This window comes from Perna viridis, chromosome 3, assembly GCF_037379345.1.
Source record: "Perna viridis isolate PV_CMFRI_1.1 ecotype Kerala chromosome 3, ASM3737934v1, whole genome shotgun sequence".
In the NCBI taxonomy this organism is placed as follows: Eukaryota; Metazoa; Mollusca; class Bivalvia; order Mytilida; family Mytilidae; genus Perna; species Perna viridis.
Window position 1 is genome coordinate 51,765,167 of NC_142447.1, and position 20,033 is coordinate 51,785,199.

The 20,033-nt window shown below is 32.5% G+C and overlaps 1 protein-coding gene across 3 annotated transcripts; it reads right to left on the reverse strand.

Moving 5' to 3' along the window:
* Nucleotides 1-1,411: 1,411 nt before the first annotated feature.
* On the reverse strand, nt 1,412-19,979 carry LOC148622826 (polyprenal reductase-like). Of its 3 annotated transcripts, none has more exons than XM_088573062.1 (5): nt 19,914-19,979; nt 10,246-10,388; nt 9,721-9,918; nt 6,123-6,236; nt 1,412-5,901 (listed from the first exon to the last, which is right to left on the reverse strand). In XM_088573062.1, exons 1-5 carry the CDS (start codon nt 19,916-19,918, stop codon nt 5,642-5,644), a joined length of 720 nt encoding a protein of 239 aa, XP_088429188.1. In that variant the 5' UTR covers nt 19,919-19,979; the 3' UTR covers nt 1,412-5,641. The 3 variants fall into 3 exon arrangements, with proteins under 3 accessions (XP_088429188.1, XP_088429186.1, XP_088429187.1); XM_088573060.1 differs by lacking the exon at nt 19,914-19,979 and adding an exon at nt 14,475-14,722 and having other exon boundaries at nt 5,490-5,901; XM_088573061.1 differs by lacking the exon at nt 19,914-19,979 and adding an exon at nt 14,085-14,206 and having other exon boundaries at nt 5,490-5,901.
* Between the last annotated feature and the right edge of the window lie 54 nt (nt 19,980-20,033).

The window sequence follows — 20,033 nt, forward strand, 5'->3', positions numbered from 1 at the left end:
AGAGGGTTTTCAGTCATACCACGACACTTGTTACCCCGTAGTGGTATTAATTCAATGTGGATCCTGCAAAACTTGAAAGAACTTCTGGAAACCTCACTGCTCGATTATTATCAGAATACAATAGCATCAAGACCTATGATTTTTTTCAACCCTTTATACTACTATCCCCGGCTCAAAAACATTATAAATCGTTGTTACTCCAAAAAAGACGGTACCCCTAGATACAAATACGCAGTTCTTGGAAATTGAAAAAAAAAACGATTTCAAATGATCTAATAATTAAACCATATTTAAAGATTTTTTTCTAGTCGATAACATATTTATCCATTTTTCAACAGACGGTCGGCATTTCAATGGAAAAAATGTGCTCCGCTACACTCTGACCTATTCCTTCACTCTTATGAGGCTAACTTTACAGCTGTTCTGATCTAGAAGAAGGAACATTGTTTAGCCAGATCTTTTGATCAAAGATTCTGTTATATGAATGATGTATTATCTTTAAACAATCCTCATTTCTGGAATTTTGTAAATTGCATCTACTCTAAAGAACTTGAGATAAAGGAAACTACAGACACTATGTATATAAGTTAGCCTGATATCTTGACATACACTTAGGGACCAATAGAAAAGGAAGCTCATGATCAAACTTCTCATTCTGTATTGTAAATTTTCCTTTTTTCTGTGGCAACATCCGTTCATCTCCTGCGTGTGGAGTTTTCCTATCACAACCTCATACGTCATGCCAGAGCTTGCCATAATTACGCAGACTTTTTATACCATGCTAGGCTTCTTACAGTTAGGCTTCTTTAGCAGGGTTATGATGCTACGTGAGTGAAGTAATCACTACAGAAGTTTTATGGTCGTCATTATGAACTCGAGGATCATTATGGTGTATACATCTGGACCCTGAGAACCAATTTGTTCACCGTGTCATTGTTTTCCTTTCATCTTTCGTCTACCACGGATGTGATATTCTATGAGCAACTAAAAACAGAGTACGCTTACCTTACCAGTGCATCTGGTCCATGTTCCCAATCTTTAGTAGACTATGAGTGGCTCATTTACTTTTGGTTCTTTGCACGAGTTATTTTGGTAATTTCATGTTCTATTTTTGTATGTGTCAGTTTTCCTTTTCTCTTCTTTATCCTCGGAATATATTTTTTGAAGCATTCTGTTCAACCATTAGAGTATTTTTAACAAATTTAACAACTTTCAGACAGTCTCAATGAGTAGCTTTCAACACGTGTGGTTTCAATAAATGGGTATCAAACTTGGGGGACATGCAGATCTAAAACAGAAATAAAGTAACTATTTCATAATTTCACCTAAGTGATAATTATAATACACTAGTTCATAGTGAAATATAATCCAAAACTCTAATTTAAGGAAAAGAAAACAAATGAAAAAAATGTAGCTTCAAAACATAATTTAATAAGAAGTGAGGCTAGGCAGTAAGCAATAATTAGAACATACTGTATTGAATATATAATATATCTTAATGACAACTAGTGAACACATCATTAAAATAAATACCAGACATATTTTGTTTGTGGGTTCTTAAATTGCCATAATTACAAAGGAAATGAAAAGCAGTGAAATATTTCAATTTATAGCAACATTGAAATACCCAAAAAGCCCTACACAAAAATCATCTTTGAATTTAAATGCAACAACAAAATTAACTATAAAACATGCTGTAAGTTAATATATAGTTTCAACACAATCCACCAATGAAACAACAGAAAACAATTATAAAATGTAAAAAATATATTACATGTATACTTGAACATTTTCATTTATTGAGTTTTTAATACATTACAAATTAAGACCAGTGGTGTAACCCAACTATTTATTGGAAAAGTTGTCATTTTCACGTATAAAATTAACAAAAAAATAGCAAATAATGTCCTAGCACAATCCTTTTTCAGAAGAACACTGGCTGGTACCACTCCTTTTCAAAGTATCTGGATCTGCCCCCGAATACTACCTTATAATAATACAACTGTGCATGTATAAAAATCAATAGAAACATCAATACAAGAAATCAGTGGTTACAGATAAGACTAGGATTAAAGTTCACTGATGAAACAATAAAACTAAAAAATGACAACTAGTGGACATATTAAAAAAATAAATACCAGACATATTTTGTTTGTGGGTTCTTAAATTGCCATAATTACAAAGGAAATGAAAAGCAGTAAAATATTTCAATTTATAGCAACATCAAAATACCCAAAAAGCCCTATACAAAAATCATCTTTGAATTTAAATGCAACAACAAGAGTTAACTATAAAACATGCTGTAGGCTAGAAACCACTAATTCCACTTCCTATAGGCTTCTATGCTAATTTCACAATATTCAATGGCTTCTCTGGACTTTACCTTAACTTTAACCTGCAGAGGACTATATATCAGCATGATTCTACATATGTCAGCTCACAATCCTCAGAATGGCATGTGGGGTTAGCAGACTTGCAGTGCAGTACTGGTCACTGGAAGTGAAGGGTCTATAAATAGCATGGGAAATCCCAGTGTTTTCACAAGATAGGGGTATATATAGAAATCATTATGGAGATTAGGCTTCACATCACAAGAAGCAAAATGCACCTATAAATTGTACAGAAATGTTTTTCCTTTCAGAAACTCTTTAATTTTTTTAAATAAGATGAGAACTGTTTTCACAGCACTATAAGGAACAGGGGTAATTTCTGCGTAGGACTATTTTTGCGTATGTTCCAAATGCTCATTGGTTGAATTGGTGGTCTGTAACCTGTAAGTTAGTATATAGTTTCAACACAATCCACCAATAAAACAACAGAAAACAATTATAAAATGTAAAAAAAAAATATTACATGTATATCTAAACACTTTCATTTATTGAGTTTTTAATACATTTCAAGTTGAGACCAGTGGCAGATTCAGAGGTGGGGGTGTAGGGGTTGGAACCCCAATTTTTATTGGACAAATTTGTCATTTTTATGGGTAAAATTGACAAAACATGGCAAGAAATGTCCTAGCACATCCCTTGCTGGCACCCCTCCTTTTCAAAGTGTCTGGATCCACCCCTGGATACTACATGTATGTTTCACAGATACTGTCTACCTTATAATAATACAACTGTACATATATAAAAAAAACAATACAGACATCAATGGCAGCAATGCCTGGTTACAGATAAGACTAGGAATAAAGTTCACTGATGAAACAATAATGTTCCTCAGGAGCGAGACAAATTTACAGAGGTAATAAACTTTACACTAAAATTAACATTCAAGTAGATATTCTCATTCAGTCAGAATTTGATATTAACTGAACAACCATAAAAACCTATAACTGCTACAGACTTGGATGTTTCTTCATGCTATTTTGCTTTAATTCTACTGTACATGCAGTGTTTAGTAAGTCTATATAAGCTGGGTATTTCAATTCATAAAGATTTTTAGATTACATTTGTTAGATTGATGTGTCACACTTTAATAAATATTCATTGCATGTTCCATTTAAGTCACAGAAACCATGAAGGCCAATTTAGATAAGTTGTCAGTTAAAAACTACTCAAATCAAAACAGGAACTAAGTCTCTGTGGCAACATTAGAGATAATTCTTACAACTAACCACCAGTTTGAAGCTGTATATGATACACTTTACATTGCTCATAAAATATGAAGAACACTGTAATAACAACCTACAAGATATATCAAAAGACAAGAATCAAAGCTATTAATGTTATTGGGTCCCAAAATGGATAACTACTAAACTTAACATTACAAACATTATCTGTTCTATAATTAATTTTATTCATAAGTATTGATATTTCTTTAATTTATTTAGTTCTTTTATATCAAATAATATCAATTTTATTCAGGCAATTTTAGTTTTTCATACATTGAAAGAAATAAAATGTATCAGCAAATACATTTATCAAAAACTTGTGAACAAGGTGCTCAGACTATTTAATGCTCCATACTGTCTTAAAATACAAATGAAAGGTCTACAAGCCATCCAGCAGGGAGGAAATAGACATCCTAAACAAGTCACCAAGCAGGAAGGAAATAAATCATAAGGAGGATATAGATATAGCACAATAAGGGGGGAAATGTTGCCCAAGGGTGTAAAAAATCAAACTTTGGGAAGGGGAATTTATTGCACTAAGGGGTAGACAAGTAATACAAGAAGAAAAATATTGCAGCAGGGGATACCTATATGATAAGGAGAAATACAAGATGCAAAAATACATCAAAGCAAGGTTGAGATAGAAGCGTAGCTCCCAATTTTTGATTGGTACAGCAGGAGTTGGAAACATATGTTGAAGTTGTTTAAATTAGTAATCAAGTAAAATACCCTGTTTTAAAAAAAATTACAAGAATTTTAGTTAAGGCATGCTGTACAAGAAATAATAATTGGTATGGTGGGAGTTGTACTTGCTGTACCTGCCGATATGCCACTGTAAGAATATTGCAAAAAAGGGATGAATTACAGCAAGGGAATTAATACACTGGTGCATCATAAAGGGGAAGTAGATATATTTTACAGCAAGAGGTAGAATTATTGCAGGAAGGCATTAAAAAATCATACCTCACAGGTACAAAATTCATCGCAGGGATTACATTTATCAAATATGTAATAGGAATATTGTAATATAGAAAAATACTTTATAAGAGAGGTAGACATCATAGAAGTGGAGTTTAAGTGTGGTATGTTCATCTCTAATTTATAAACCCAATATTTACTTCATTAATGAAGATATTGATAAAGGTTTTTTAGAATTATCCTAATTCCTAGGGGTAGAAATATCAAATCAAATATTTACTTTATGACTAGTAGGTTTTTAACGTCCTTGACTACACTGTTGGGGCATGCACGGATGGGAACTTACTTTATGATGATTGGGGGTTTTTATGGTCTTGACTATCCTTACGGATCTTGCATGACTGCTCCTTACAGGGATTCTGTTAGTAATGCCAGTTAGAAGTATTAAGTAGCACCTGACCAAAGAACTCAGAGTATGTCCTACTAGCAGCTGGCCTGCTGTGTTGACGCTCTGGCCTACTCCCAGACCCCACGTGGGTCCGAAAGCATTTCCCAACTCTAACTATTTGGGAGTACATCAACATGGAGAGTGTGAACTTACTTTATAGCATGAACTTATAGTTTTCATAGTTTTCCTTTCCTCGTTTGTCTACCCTGGACTTGACTTTTCATGAGCAACTCGGCGGGTGTTTCTAGAAAAGCAGAGGACACTTACCCTACCGGTGCACCTGGTCCACGCTCCCAGTTTTAGTGGAGTCTGAGTTGCTCATTTGCTTTTGTTACTTTGTACGTATGATTTTAATTACTTATGTTCTTTGTTGTGTATGTCTGTTTTCCATGCCTTGTCTTTGTCCCTGGATTACATTCTTTTGATTACCGCCATAACCTTGGTTCCCTTGATTACTCCTTCACATATAAACTGCCAGGTAAGATGGAGGTGGGGTCAATAGATCATGTGACACCAGCCTAATAAGTTTGAATGAAAAATTGTGTGAAATACAACCACCAGATGAGCAAAATTAATACTTTGTTATAAGATAAAAAGAGTATCATAATCAAAAATATGGCACTTTCTGATTTCTCTAGATATTCATCGTATATAACATCACTCTAAAAAATATATGGAATTAAAGCTCTCCTTTCTTTTGGATATCCCTTGAAGTTCTCCTTGTACCATCTATGGGCCAGGATAGCACTGATTACTTGGTTTGAAGTAACAAATGTCCAAATACATACTAGAACTTCATGTTTAGCAAGGAACAGTAGATTGATAGATGTGTATATAATGATCTCCGTGAGGTAATGTGGGCAGGAAACATAGTGAAATAAATCACCATGGGGAATATGGTGCTTGTGGTTCTCAACATTCCCTGAAAGAAAAAAAAGCATTGTATATAATTATTGTAGAAATATCAATGGTCATTCCTTTACATTTACTTCCATAAAAACATAAAATAATGTTCAACATTAAGTTAGTAGTAGTAGTATATGCTTCTCTATCAAACAGGGTTTTCTTTTAGTTTATAATATCATTTGCATTTTACTGCAGTTGTGATACTTTTGTCTTCTCACTTAGTTGAATTTAACATACCATCTTTACTTTGCCTCAGTTTGGCAAGAATTTTGCTTGTTTTGTGCTGCTTGTAGCTTGCCCAGATAAATATTGCTATGGCAACTGTATCAAACCATTGTATTGGTAAATTGTCTGTAAGGTGAAACATAAGTCAGTTATAATACAGAGCAAAAAGGTGCAACACATGAGAACCACATAAAGTGCAACACATGATTATCATTTGATAATCATCTGTTTTTATAACCATATGATAATCATATGTTAGAAAGCCAATGTTTACATATGAGAATAATATGACTTTTATATGTAAACTACCATATGAAATGTATATGTCTTCCTAATGATTATCATATGAATTTATTTGTCTTCTAATGATTATCATATACATGTACTGTGAAAACACTTAAATTCTTGGATACCAATTTTCGTGGATTAGGGAAAAAAATAAAAAATCGTGGATTTTTTAAATTTGTGGTTTTGAGGTTTTCAGGTAACACAACTATGGAAATCTTCTTATCATTGGGAAGCAAATTTCATGGTTTGACTTACCAATGAAAACAACAAACATTAGTACCCTATGAACAATAGTACTTGTACAGTACATTTTATATTAAACTAAATTTTAGTCAGATTTTTATTTTAAAACTTAATACCATTTTTCCTCTATTGGCATGTTAGGATTGAACACAAGAAACTTTGCATTTTATGTATTCTTTTAACTTTGGAATAAATTTATATTTTAAAAAGTCCTTAAGGTAGAATAGAAAATTTATACATGTACAAATGTATTTCAATTAAACATTCATCAGTATAATTGCTCATATCTTATCAAATTATATTATTTTTTATACAAAATTATGTGATTTCAAGCACTCATTAAACCTCACAGATAAATTACTTTTTCTACTATCACCTGGACAAGTAGTTTTACCTGAGACACCAAAATTAATTTATCAATTATTGAGTTGTATATTACAAATAACAGAATCAATTTAAAAGGATTCATACCTGGCATACCAGGTATGAGGTATGCCAGGTATTTATCAGACTATGCTGCGAGCTGTACCGTATGTCTTCCATATGATTATCATATTAATCAAGCAACACATGGTTATCATATGTGCAACTTTTGGCAGTATATAAAGTATAAACTTGTCCAAACCAGGTTAGTTTGTATAGCCTGTTCAAAAGTTAGAAATGTTTTTTTTTTTTATAATTTAATTTCTGGTGTAACCATGTCCAATGTTTCAAATTCCTAATCATAACATTTTCTTTGGGTGGGGGGGGGGGGGGGGTGGGAGGGTTATTTGAATTGAGGACCAGGATCAATTGACGTTTCTGATGTCACAGTACCAAACAAGGTAAAATAAAAAGAACCAAAGAGAACCAACCTACCAGAAAGCCTGTTGCAAATCAAACAGATTGAGAAGAAACAGTTAAAGGCATAGCAGAAAAGATATTAAAGGATTTTCTCCCATTCCTTGCCGGTAATTAAATTTCTGTGAGAGTTTCCTGCCATTTTACATTTCTGCAGATTCTCTTCCAATGCTCTAGGGACTACAAGATTTCACCACTCTCAAGTTAAATTTGAGATTAACCCACTCACTGAAGCCCAAGGGTTGAAATCTAAAATTTAACTATCGAGAGTGGAGAAATCTTGTAATTCTGAGAGCATTGGAATCAAATTACATTTGCAAATAATAAAAACTGGAATAAACAGAAGTAAAACTTCTCCAGATTATAATGTATGACAATAAGAATGAAGCGCACAACCTTTCGTTCTACATTTGTAGTATACACACTGAAGTAAGTACAAGGATATATAAAAAAAATGTTAATATAATAAAAATGTTGAACTGTACATAGGTGTTATACAACGTACATGTAAGATGTTTGAATCAAAAGATTAAAGATCAAGCAATATACTGGGTGTGTTGTGTGCTATGGTAGTGTAAATCGTGAGGTACAAATTTTCGGGTTTTTCGTGGGTAGGCCAAACCATGAAATTAGTATCCATGAATTAAAGTACTTTCACAGTAAGACAAAGATGATTAAGGCAAGAGGAATAATTGTCATTGTATTATAAAATCATACATGTATAAATTAATAGTGATATCATGTTGATTTGATTGTTATCATGTTGCAAGGTGCAAGCACCAACCGCACATTATTCAGTAATATTTTTGTCAATCTTGTCTGCTATAACTAGTAGGAACATTATAACGCTATTTTGTATATTGTCCAGTGGTTGACCCAGATGGGAACAGAGGGGACTTTTGACCCCACCTAAAATTGTGAATAATAATTTTTAGCATGAAATCTGGATTTTCCACAAATTCTATCCCCCAAAATTGTTTTGGCAATTGCCTAGCTTTGCTTGGCATTTAATTTTATCCTCTCCCCCAACGCCCTAATCTAAAATGCAGGATCCATCCCTGTTGTCATTTATGAAAGAACAGTTTATTTTCCATTTTCAATCATCCAGTAGAACTAAAAAAGATTCTGCTACAGAAACAAAATAGCTCATCCAAATTCCAATTCTCAGCCACAAACCACTAAAACATGTATGAATCACTGATACCAAAATATTTCTCCTATTGTCCTAGAATGCTTACCAGTAATGTGAAGTGTTCTAAAAATTCTCATTTATTAAAAAACTACTTAAAACCCTTCATGAGAATGTGGTCATCGGTATTAAATTAGTAACCACATTTTTTGGAATGCATATGAGAATTATAGAAGCAAGGCTCTCTTTAATGGAGACTTGCACATTCACACTTACATGTAAAGGTTTAATGAAAATAAATAGCAAAAGCGTTTAGAAAGCAGTATCTCCTATTATAACTGTCATACAATTTGCCTATAGATTGGAACACTTATAGACCTTGTAATATATCATTGTGGAGCCAAAATCAGCAATAATCTTCATTTTGGCATGTCAAGAGCAATGACCCCAAAAATATACTGTCATACACTTATTATGATCACTTTGCCAAATGAAGATTTCTTTTTATCTAGCGCTATTGCGGTTTTCAAGAACGAAGCAAAAAACAGCAAAAACCACCACTTTTGACCTTTCAACAGAATAAACCCATATTAGAAGCTATCACAAAACAAAGTGAACTTAGTTTACATGTAGACTTTTTATAGACTAGGTAATGTCATATTGATTTATTTTCTTACAGCCCCTATAGTTTGAATTGGTAACTTTTCACACATGTTCCAAAAATATCATTGATGTCTACATTTTAAGTTTGATCTGATAAGTTGATGATGGCAAAAACACACATGGATCTTTGGTCCAGTTGAATTAAATAATGGAATGATTTTTTTACAAAAATATTAATTCAATCTGAACAAAAAATATTATGCACTTCTGGTTTTTTATCAAATATATAAAAAATTTCAGTTCACCACTTTGTCAATAGTTATGGAGATTTATGTTAACCATATTAAATAATACACAGAAACACAAGGTGAAAACTACAGTGATGAAAAAGAAAATTCATGTTGAAAATATGTAAAAAATTGTGATGCAGGCTATTGTAAACAAGAGTTTACAGTTCAACATATGCAATCCTGCTGTTTTCATTTTATAAAAAGGTATAAGACTTACCTAGTTCAATCTTTGTTTCTGGGGCCTGGCACAACACAGAGATCCCTAGTAGACTATAAAAGGCAACTCCAGCAGAGTATATAACCAAACTCATAGTAGACTTGGAGTAACTACTCACAAATACACACTCTAAAAATCTCCTAACCACCTGTGCCTGTATCATTATTAAGGCCAACACAACTGATAAAGGAGAAATGTCTGAAAATAAAGCCAAAATAATGATAATGCAGCAATCAAGGCTTTTTACTAAGGAGATTAATTCAATCCTCAATATACATATATCGTGCATTCTATCAATGAGCAAGTTACCTGAAATCTACAACAATGTATGATATGCAAATAGTTAAATATGAGGACATTGAGGGCACTTACATTCCAAATGATTTCCTTATTCCAATACCATCAAAAAACTAACTTAAAAGGTATATTGTGACAATTAAGGTGGGGTTCTCTCTCCTTGTAAACATTCAACATTATAATATTCTTTCATGCTCATCTTTATATATACCAAGTACTGTTACTCACCCAATGAATTATTGTTTCCAAAGAAAGTAAAGGCTTGTGTAAATGTAGATGACCACACTCCACTGTACAGGTATGTCTTGAGAGCCATGACTAGAACAACACTGTTACATACAATACCAGCAAAGTAGAAATGGCTGAACCAACTGGAAGTATAACATAGATTATATATGCTTAATTCAAACAAAATGATTAATTTTCAATTGGTATATGGCCCTTAACTCTTTGCTTCATTACTAGAAGTAGTTTTCTATTGGAAATTTCCCCAAAAATTTTTGCATCACTACTGGAGGTGGTATTCTATACCACATTTTTCCATCACAAAAATGGACATTTGTATAAAATTATATCACCTGAATAAATTCTAGATTAAATAAAAGGTGCTAAGACACAAGTTTTAAAATGCAATAATCTACAAAAGTATAGTATTTAAGAACAAAAAATAAACTTAACATTCAAAACATCAAGTTTGGCAATTCAAATTGTAACCTCTCCTGAAAATTGGAAAAAATTTAAATCATCATTTAAATGATGAATTCAAGATTTTATAACAATTTATAAGATTAAGTGAAAAAAAATTCTTTTATGAATTAGATTATTCTCTATCTGAGCATAAAATCAGTAAATCAATTTCTAAAATACAGAATATGAGCCTTAAAAAGCACTTCTACTGTACTGACATACATATACTTTATAATATATATGTAATGGTTACCTAGTACATGGTGTATATTCAGATATTTGGAATGAGAGATTATATTATGCCATTATTTTAAGAGTAAAGATTCAACTGACCCTGAAATTGTTTAATATAATCTTGAGAGACTAGTCTCTTTTCTAAAAAAAAATATGAAATAACTGATAATGGCTAAACTGGGTTTCAATAAAAGAAAAAAAATCAGATCACATCTTTGTTATGAAGACTATATTGGATAAGTTACATATTTATATAGTTTCACTGTGTTTGGGTGTACAAACATCCTGACATCACAGTAACTTGTACTCAGCGCCAGCATCTCAATCTAACTCAATGCAATTAAAAAAACAGACAACCAATGTAAAATGTAATTTCTGACTTGGAACAAAAATTAATTATTTTTAGTTGAAACAGCGTCTCTCAACAAAAAAGTTTAAGCTTTATGTAACTCAGCATCACTTCATGTAACATTGGTACTCCAAATCAATGTAGAAATATAGCTGTGCAATGGTTCAATAATAACATTCAAAGATCAAATAATCATACAAACAATTTTGTTTTCATTTTCAATCTGTCAAACAACATTCAATCCAAGGGAGGAAGGGTCAACAGCTGGGCTCAAATGAGCATTAGTTCAAGGTCCGAGACCCTAAATTTCTGATACAGGACCTTTGAAATATCTTTACCATAGGTCCAAGACCTACAAAGGTACCATATTTACATTTACTCTTATTAGGACTTTTTTGTCTTCTTATAGAGGATCTTTCATTATGGATGCAAAAAGGTCAGAGGCCTTTCACACAAAAGTCTAGAAAGTAAATTTGAACCCTTGGCAACAGATAGAGGAAGGAAATGTTAATAATTTACAAATATTCTAGATTTTACTTGTAGTTTTCATTTGATGTTCATGACCAAAAAAACAAATACTTTGTCAAGCACAACATGATACAACCCCAGCCAGTTGAACTTTGTTCATTTGGGACAAGGGTGGACACACTTAAACATAGGAAATTACATTTCATTATGTACAACAGCTGATTTTTTGTCTTTTATGAATAGTTTCAATGCATTTATTTAGGGCCTTTCACAGCTTACTTTATGGAATGGGTTTTGCCCATCATTGAAGACTATTTGGTGACCTGTAGAAGTTAAATTGTTTGCTGCTTGGCGTTGGGTGAATGACTGTCTCATTGGAAATCATACCACATCTCCTATTTTTTGCCCCTTTAACCCCTTGTTACCCAAATTTGGTAAGAAAATTCTAATATGCAGGTATAGATTTCCATAAGAAAACAACTATTATAATACAACTTGCCTTTGGAAACAATAGGAGAGGTACATGTACATGAAGGTTGGGATTTTTGATTTTGCAATATTATACAAAATGTACATCGAGTCTAAGGCCAAAAAAATTTCGGAGGTTGGTAGGAATTTCTTTTTTTACTATTTACATAATGTTATGCATCAAGACTATCTTGTTTGTGGGTATGGACACTTTCTTCATTGTTAGAGACCATCTGACAACTTTCAAGTTTATTGTGAGTTTTTGTCAGAAGCACATTCACTCCATATCTGTTCATTTCTTCTGCATTTATATAACATTTTTCAATTGTACATGTATGTATACCTATGCACCTATGTTAAATTCATGTTTATATCCATGAAAAAAAAAATCATATTCACAATCATAGAGTATATCTGCATTGACTGAACACAATTCCAAGAGCTCATTTTAGTACTTTGAAATGAATAAGTAGTATGCATGGAATTTTTTAACAAGTAAGATTAACCAAGAGAACCAAGATTCTAGTGGAAATCAAAAGAATGTAATCCAGGGACAAAGACTAGACATGAAAAACAGACACACACAACAAAGAACATAAAGTAACTAAAATAATACCTACAAAGTAAATGAGCAACTCGGACTAAATACAGTTTGTAGTACATTTTTGAAAACATGAAATACAAATTTATATCAAGGTCTTAAATATATTATTACAAAATTGAAGTTGAACAGAAGTGTATCATAAACATATTTGTTCATTACAGCAGCATATTAGTACTGATATTGAATTTTGTATTTTTAAATTAAAATTATTGTTATCTATTTGAGTTGTCATATATTTTGATTGAATAATAATGTATGTTCAACTTATACATGAAGATCCCTGGGGATTATAATAATTGAACCCTACTTTTGTACAGATTGAACAACATATATACATTTTGTAGGTTACCAATTTATTTTAAAAATACAAAATGAAATCTTCATCAATATAAGATTAAAGAAATAGAAATTAGCATAAAAATTTCACTCCAAATGATATCATTGTTCTGACTGTAGTATTGTTGTTGTCAATAGGGTATGTAAGTCTCATCATGTGACTCCTTGGTTTCATGAGAATGTGTCCTTGTCTACCATTCAAATGCATGGAGATTTGTCATTAACATATCATTGGGTTCAATATTAAAAGCAAAATATCTTTTTGTGTAAAAATACTGTTAAAAATGACAAATATCTAGTTCTACATGATAAAAATGTTAAGGAAAGCATAAAATAGAAGATTGTGATTGCATTCATTGTGATGCAGTGTTCAAATTTCCCGGAAGTACATGTAAACAATAAAATAAAGATTGGTCGTCAGATTTTCAGTACATTCTACATTGGAAATTCAGGAACAGAAACTGAAACTAGAACAAGATTTACAAACCGTCCATGATGACTGGTCTTTTCTGTCAAGAGTGTGAACACACAATTGTTGTTTTGCATGTCTTTTCAGCGATGTCCAACATAGGATGGATTTCACTACTTACATTGTATATAACTGAAAGTGTCACTTTCCTTAAAACTAATATAAGGAATATCTTCTTCTCTGGAAAATGGTTGCACTTTCCACGCTAAACATGAAACAGAACGTGTTGCTTTGCCATATATATGTCCATGCAAGACTCGTAAGAGTAGTCAAGGACATTAAAAAAAACTTAATAGTAGTCCAATTTCTAGTGCAATCTAAAAAATAACCCCCAATTTAAACACTGGATATTTTTGACACTGCTTTCTTTCAGGCCAATAAAAAGATCGAGGGAATTAAGATTTTTTTATAATTTTCTCATGAAAAAGATGATTGGTAGGTTTACAAATTACTTTTTATTCCAGATCAGCTCTAAATACATCAGAGTTGGGGGCCTGAAGGACAGTCAGTCGGATGACTGGAAACAACATTCCTTTTATAGGCCTCAGGGAGAAACATCCTGACTTTTAACAGTGCTTACTGAAAAATGACAAAAAATATTTAGGATACACAGTATTCAGCTGAAAAAATAGGATAGGGCTCAGACACTTGTTTCAATCAATGGCAGGTTACTATCAAATATCATAGGATAGAAACAAGTGGAGTAGGGTCATCTTATTTTGGCATGCAGGATGCAGAAGTTTTAAGAATAAATTGTAAGAAAGGTTATACTCAGTACACGCCAGATTTTAAATAATATAATAAAAGTTGCTTTACACATTACTGCCAATTATTATAATTACCTTTTAGGTACCTGTAAAAAATGTGTCTTCAAAACATCAGTATGCAGACCTCTTGCTTTTCCAAACAAATAAAGATTTGGTATAATTTTTGGTACGAATGATTTTGAGAGAACTAAAATGTAACCAATACATATCGAAGTTGTTGCAACAATCCAACCTATGCTAATATTTAGCATTGTTTTTGTTATCCGAAATATGTCGGTTGACGCGTAGAATCAAACGTACTGAATATTAACCCTTTCTGATCAACAAACGGGTCGGTCTATTACCAGGACGAGAAAAAAAAAGAGGACGGACATTTTCCGATACATTTTTGGCTATAACTTCAATTTTACTCAATGGAATTCGAAAATTTAAATTCACCTTAGAAAAAACCACCTTAGAGGATCGAAGTCAACTTAGAAGATGCAACCTTGGCAGAAGTCACCTTAGAAGAAACCACCTTAGCAGAAGTCACCTTAGCAGAAACCACTTTAGCAGAAGCAATCTTTGCAGAAGCAACATTAACAGAAGCAACCTTGGTAACTAAAGTCTGGTACTCCTCCAATACCCAATATCATTTCTTAATTAGAATAACAAGGTGTGAAAGTTTTACAAGCCAGTTCATGGTGATTAGAGGTAGTTACTAGTAATCCAATTAAGACAGATTGTGTCGATAAATTAAGATATTTCACCCTGAAAATAGTTCGTCCTGTCAAGATTTTGGATTTATCGCTAACTAAAATTCAAGTATCTATACATCAAAATGTAGCAAAAAATATAAGCTTTAAGAATATGATAAAAATTATTGACAGACATTAAATGAAATTCAGCTATTTTATGTTTTTCTACTGTACCCCCGTAAAAAACTGCAGAAATCACGTAACACAAAGAGCCCGTCCTGTCAAGCTTTCCCCCCTTTAACTAACTCAAAAACAAAATATTTTTATATCAAAATATACCATTTATTATAGGCTTTAAGAATGTGTAAATATTTTTTGACAGACATTTATAGTTTAGAATAAGAATTGTTTTATTTTTTCCCACACATCCAATAAGAAATTGAAAACTTCCGGTTGCAAAAAGTTCGTCCTGTCAAGATTTTGAATTTATTTCTAAAGATGTTTCAACAAAATATGCATTAAAATATAGTAAAAAGTTTAGGCTTTAAGAATATGTTAAGTATTTTTGACAGACATAAAGTAATTATCAAGTATTTAGTGTTTTGTTACCGTACCCCCGTAAAAAAACGACACATTTCACGGAACAGACTGCGGTCCTGTCAAGATTTTTCCACTTTAACTGACTGAAAATGAAATAAATTTTATATCAAAATGTGCCTATAGCTGTAAGCTTTAAGAATAAATAAACTTTATTTGACAGACGTGACACATTTTATAAATAATGAACTTTATTCACCGACATGTCCATCTTTTTTATCGCCGTTTTCTTGTCAAAAAAAGTTCGTCCTGTCAAGATTTTCGATTTATTTTTTTACATTTTCCAGAAAATTTTATATAAATTAAAAGCACATTTGTTTTACTTAAGAAATCAATTTAAATATTTGAATTCCGTTCAGTAAAACTAAAGTTACAGCCAAAAATGTTTCGGAAAATGTCCGTCCTGTTTTTTCTCGTCCTGTTAATAGACCGACCCCAACAAACGCCCATTTGAGGCCCTAGCTAGAGGTCTCAGTATCGTATTAATTTTCCCATAGACTTCTATAGTGAAGTGCATATTTTTAGGATTTTTAAAAAAATATGTAAATTGATTCAATAAAACTTTCACTTATGTAGCATTTCTAAGGACATGTGAAAAAATAATTTCCCGCAAAGAAAATAGGGTGAGTCCACGAAGATCGGACAGAAAAGTAGTCTCAAACTATAAATAGCCATTTTCCCTACTTTCACTTTCGTTTTGCACTCACCAAACCAACCTTTTCAGTGGAACATTTTTATGATATTATGTTAGATTTTCTTTTAAAAAAGTTCTTCATCTTACAGTGTGATGTTTGCTCTATTTTATAAGTCATTGTTCATATCTTTTGACAAAATATTAGTTTGTAGAGAGGCAAAAAGAAAATGCACTATATTTTTATAGCATCCATGTTTTGACGTACACCCACTCAGGGATATGCAATACGATACTGGTACCTAGAATACAGTTCGTACTCTTTGTTAAATCTTTAAGTGCGAGAACTTAAGTTATGGTTACAAATTCTAATCTAACGTCTGGTTGTAGCGGGTATTTAAGTTGTTTATCGCTATTTTGTTAAAAATCCCTTTGATCTTGATAAACGATAATTTTCAATCTCACGCCAGTCGAGTGAGAATGAAAATTACCGCTAGTTTCTATGTCCCCGCAAGACATACAAGCAACAACGTAGGAATATTTGACGACCCAAATAACCGTCTGTTTGTTTACTGCGTATGAAATAATGGCTAATTTGTGGCAATACTTACCCGATTAGAATGAATAAATCCCAAAATTATTTCACAAATTTTAAACGGGACTGTGATATTTAACCAATTTTTTTTTTAAATTTGTATCACAGCTGCACAACATACGTGACGTCACGTAGCACGTCGCTGAAAAATAGTCCCGAAAGGAAATTTTGCAGCGCTTATAAAACTTGCATATTTAGGTCCAGAAAACTCAAAATAAAGAAAACTAATACCTTACAATTCAGCAAAACAGCGATAAACAGTTCATTATTTTTTTTCCAACTCGCGGGAGTTTCTCTGGTTGAAAAAAAAAATTAAGTAATCTAATATTATCTACCCGTCCGTATGTCATTGTGTCATAGAATGTTGTTGTCAGGATGTCGCCTTCAAAAGAGCCCTCCGTTTTTTTACTGTTGCATGTGATTAATTTTTACAGAAAGCCATTTTGGCAAAGGGCTTAGTAGACTAATCCATTGATTGCTTTACAAATTTTGGTGAATGTTTAATAGGAATAAAACGCGGTGAATAAAAGCATGGGTGAGAAAGATTTTAACGGGTACCTCTTTTTGGGCAGGTAGACGATTGAACTAGGCTTATGGCATACACAGTGCCGTTAATTTTGACGGACTTCATAAAAACTCTAGTGAAAGAAGAGTAAAAATAAAAAGTTTTAATGGGACTCAATTAGAAAAAAAGAAAAAGAAATCGCACTAGGGTATCACTTTTCTTTTCTTTTCTTTTTTTTTTTGAGGGGGGGGGTAACTTAGTAAAACTATTGAGGCTTGTCGCCTTGAAAGTGCCTCCACCTCTGGGTATTTTTGAATAATTAACCCTTCGACTGCCAGACGTATTTTCAAAAATGTTTTCCGAGCTGTTGTTCTGTGACGTTTCGTCGTGCAACGATTGTATGACGTTACAATGCTGCCTCCGATAAGAAGCATCAAGAAGGTGGAATGAATACCACGCACTTGTTTCCCTATTATCATTTTTAAAAAATTGCTTTTCCCTTGATTGAAAGTCTGAAAATATTGACAGGGCAGCTAAGTTAAACATTAAACAAGAATTACAAACTGTGAACGTAAATGAACAAAAAGCAAACGACACTGTCGACAGGGAATGACTTTTTGAAGGAAATAAAATAAATGCAAAAAAGATGCTACCTCACTTTACCTACATTTTTGTAGGCTTTTATCTTAAATTGTACATATAAACATTTTTCCCCGGAAAAAATAGCATAAAAAAGGCAGTGAGTACTATCATACAAAATGATTTCATGTAAAATGCTATTCAAACGATACATGTAAAAATAATAGTTTGTTTAGTTTGCATCCAATTGTCTTTCCAATCAATGAAAAGTTTAAGAGGAGTTTCACCTTTCACCTCAAAATATATGAACTCTTTTATCTAAAGATGTCCCTTTCGCAGGCGTACTTGGTCATAATTTTACTGCATCGTACATACATTCAAACAAAACGCAAACAAAACATTGGAAGACAGACATGATACATGCATGGCGAGTTCTACCCATCACTCCTTATTTTTTTTTGGGGGGGGGAATAGCTAACAAATTAAGAAAGCTTTTGACAGATTTTAAAATTCACACTATTTTATAATTGATTAAATTTCTACTCCGTTTGATATACGGAAAAAAGACAATACCAATTGTGATTTTGTTTTTGGGAACACTTCACTTTTTTTGTTTTCGCCAAAAGTGTGATTGTTGGAATAGAGGCGGTTAGGTTTGACAAAAAATGAATGTACTATGGTATCACTTTATTTGTGTCATTTTTTAGAATATATAATTTACCTACGTTGTTAATTTTATCGACTTATATGAAGTAAATTATGATCTGTGTATGAAAACCTATACCGGCCACTCTTTTTTAATTAAAAAAAACTTCAAGATAAGTTGAAAATTCAAGATACAGGATAAAAAAAGACCGGCCGGTATCGGCCTCCGTATCTCCGTATCTGTGTATTCATTGGTATTATTTTTTACTTTATTTCATCACGTTTAACGCCCCCCTCCCTACTAAACGAAATTGAAACCACCTTGTTTGCACGTCATTCCGTCCGATTATCTCAGCTCAAAATGGATGGTTTGCTTCAAAATTTGTTGTGGCTTTATAAAGATGTGGCATACATTATAAGTAATGTTGGTTGATCTACGATATCAGCTTCCCGTTCGAGTTTTGCATGCCTAGAAATACAACGCCTGCAGCTTTTTTGTGGGGAATGAAGGGAATAGGATCAGACGTGTGGTCTTCTGTTCCATAGAAAAAAGTGATAATAGAAAAATAGAACAAAAATAAAAAATCAAACTTTTTTTTAGCAATTGATATAAATCAAATAACGGTTCAATTGCCATCTTAAACAACAAACAATTAATTGGGGAAATGAGGTTCATGTTAGCAAAGGCTCATATATTTAAATGAATGCATGTACACTGTTTATTAAATTCATGTAACATCTTGTCTAGCACTAAATTGTATTTAAGTATTTCATTAAGATAATATGTTACCGTAAAAGTTTTAATTCTCATGATAACCAGTACATGTAACAGCATAAGAGAAAAACTTGTTGACGTTAGCCCCACCCCAGTCATCCAGCCAAGGTAATTAAAAATATATATAATTGATTAATAAAATGACTGGTGAATTACCAAACTTTCCTTTATGGAACCTCCCCTTTTTGCCTCTCAATGTCACGTTCCGTCGTCACAAAGGCCTTGCTACTGTGACGCTAAGAAAGCAACAGGTTTTTGAAAGGGCCGATGCATTGGCCCTATGGCACTGAAAAGAGTACTACTTTGGGCCGATGATCGGCCATGTGGCACAGACCTCGTTAATATAAAGAAAGGAGATGTGGTATGATTACCAATGAGACAGTCATCCACCAAAAGCCAAGCAACGAACAATTAAACTTCTACAGGTCACCACACGGTCTAAAAATGATGGCAAACCCAATACCATAATGCTAGCTGTAAAAAGCCCGTTTGCGACATAATGATGCTTACCCCATATTTGAATAATATATTTTTGTTGAATTTTAAAATAGGTCATTTCCAAAATAAGGAAAATAAATTATGAATTTCTGATTTTTTCCCTGTAATTGAGTGAAAGGAAACGAATCCACT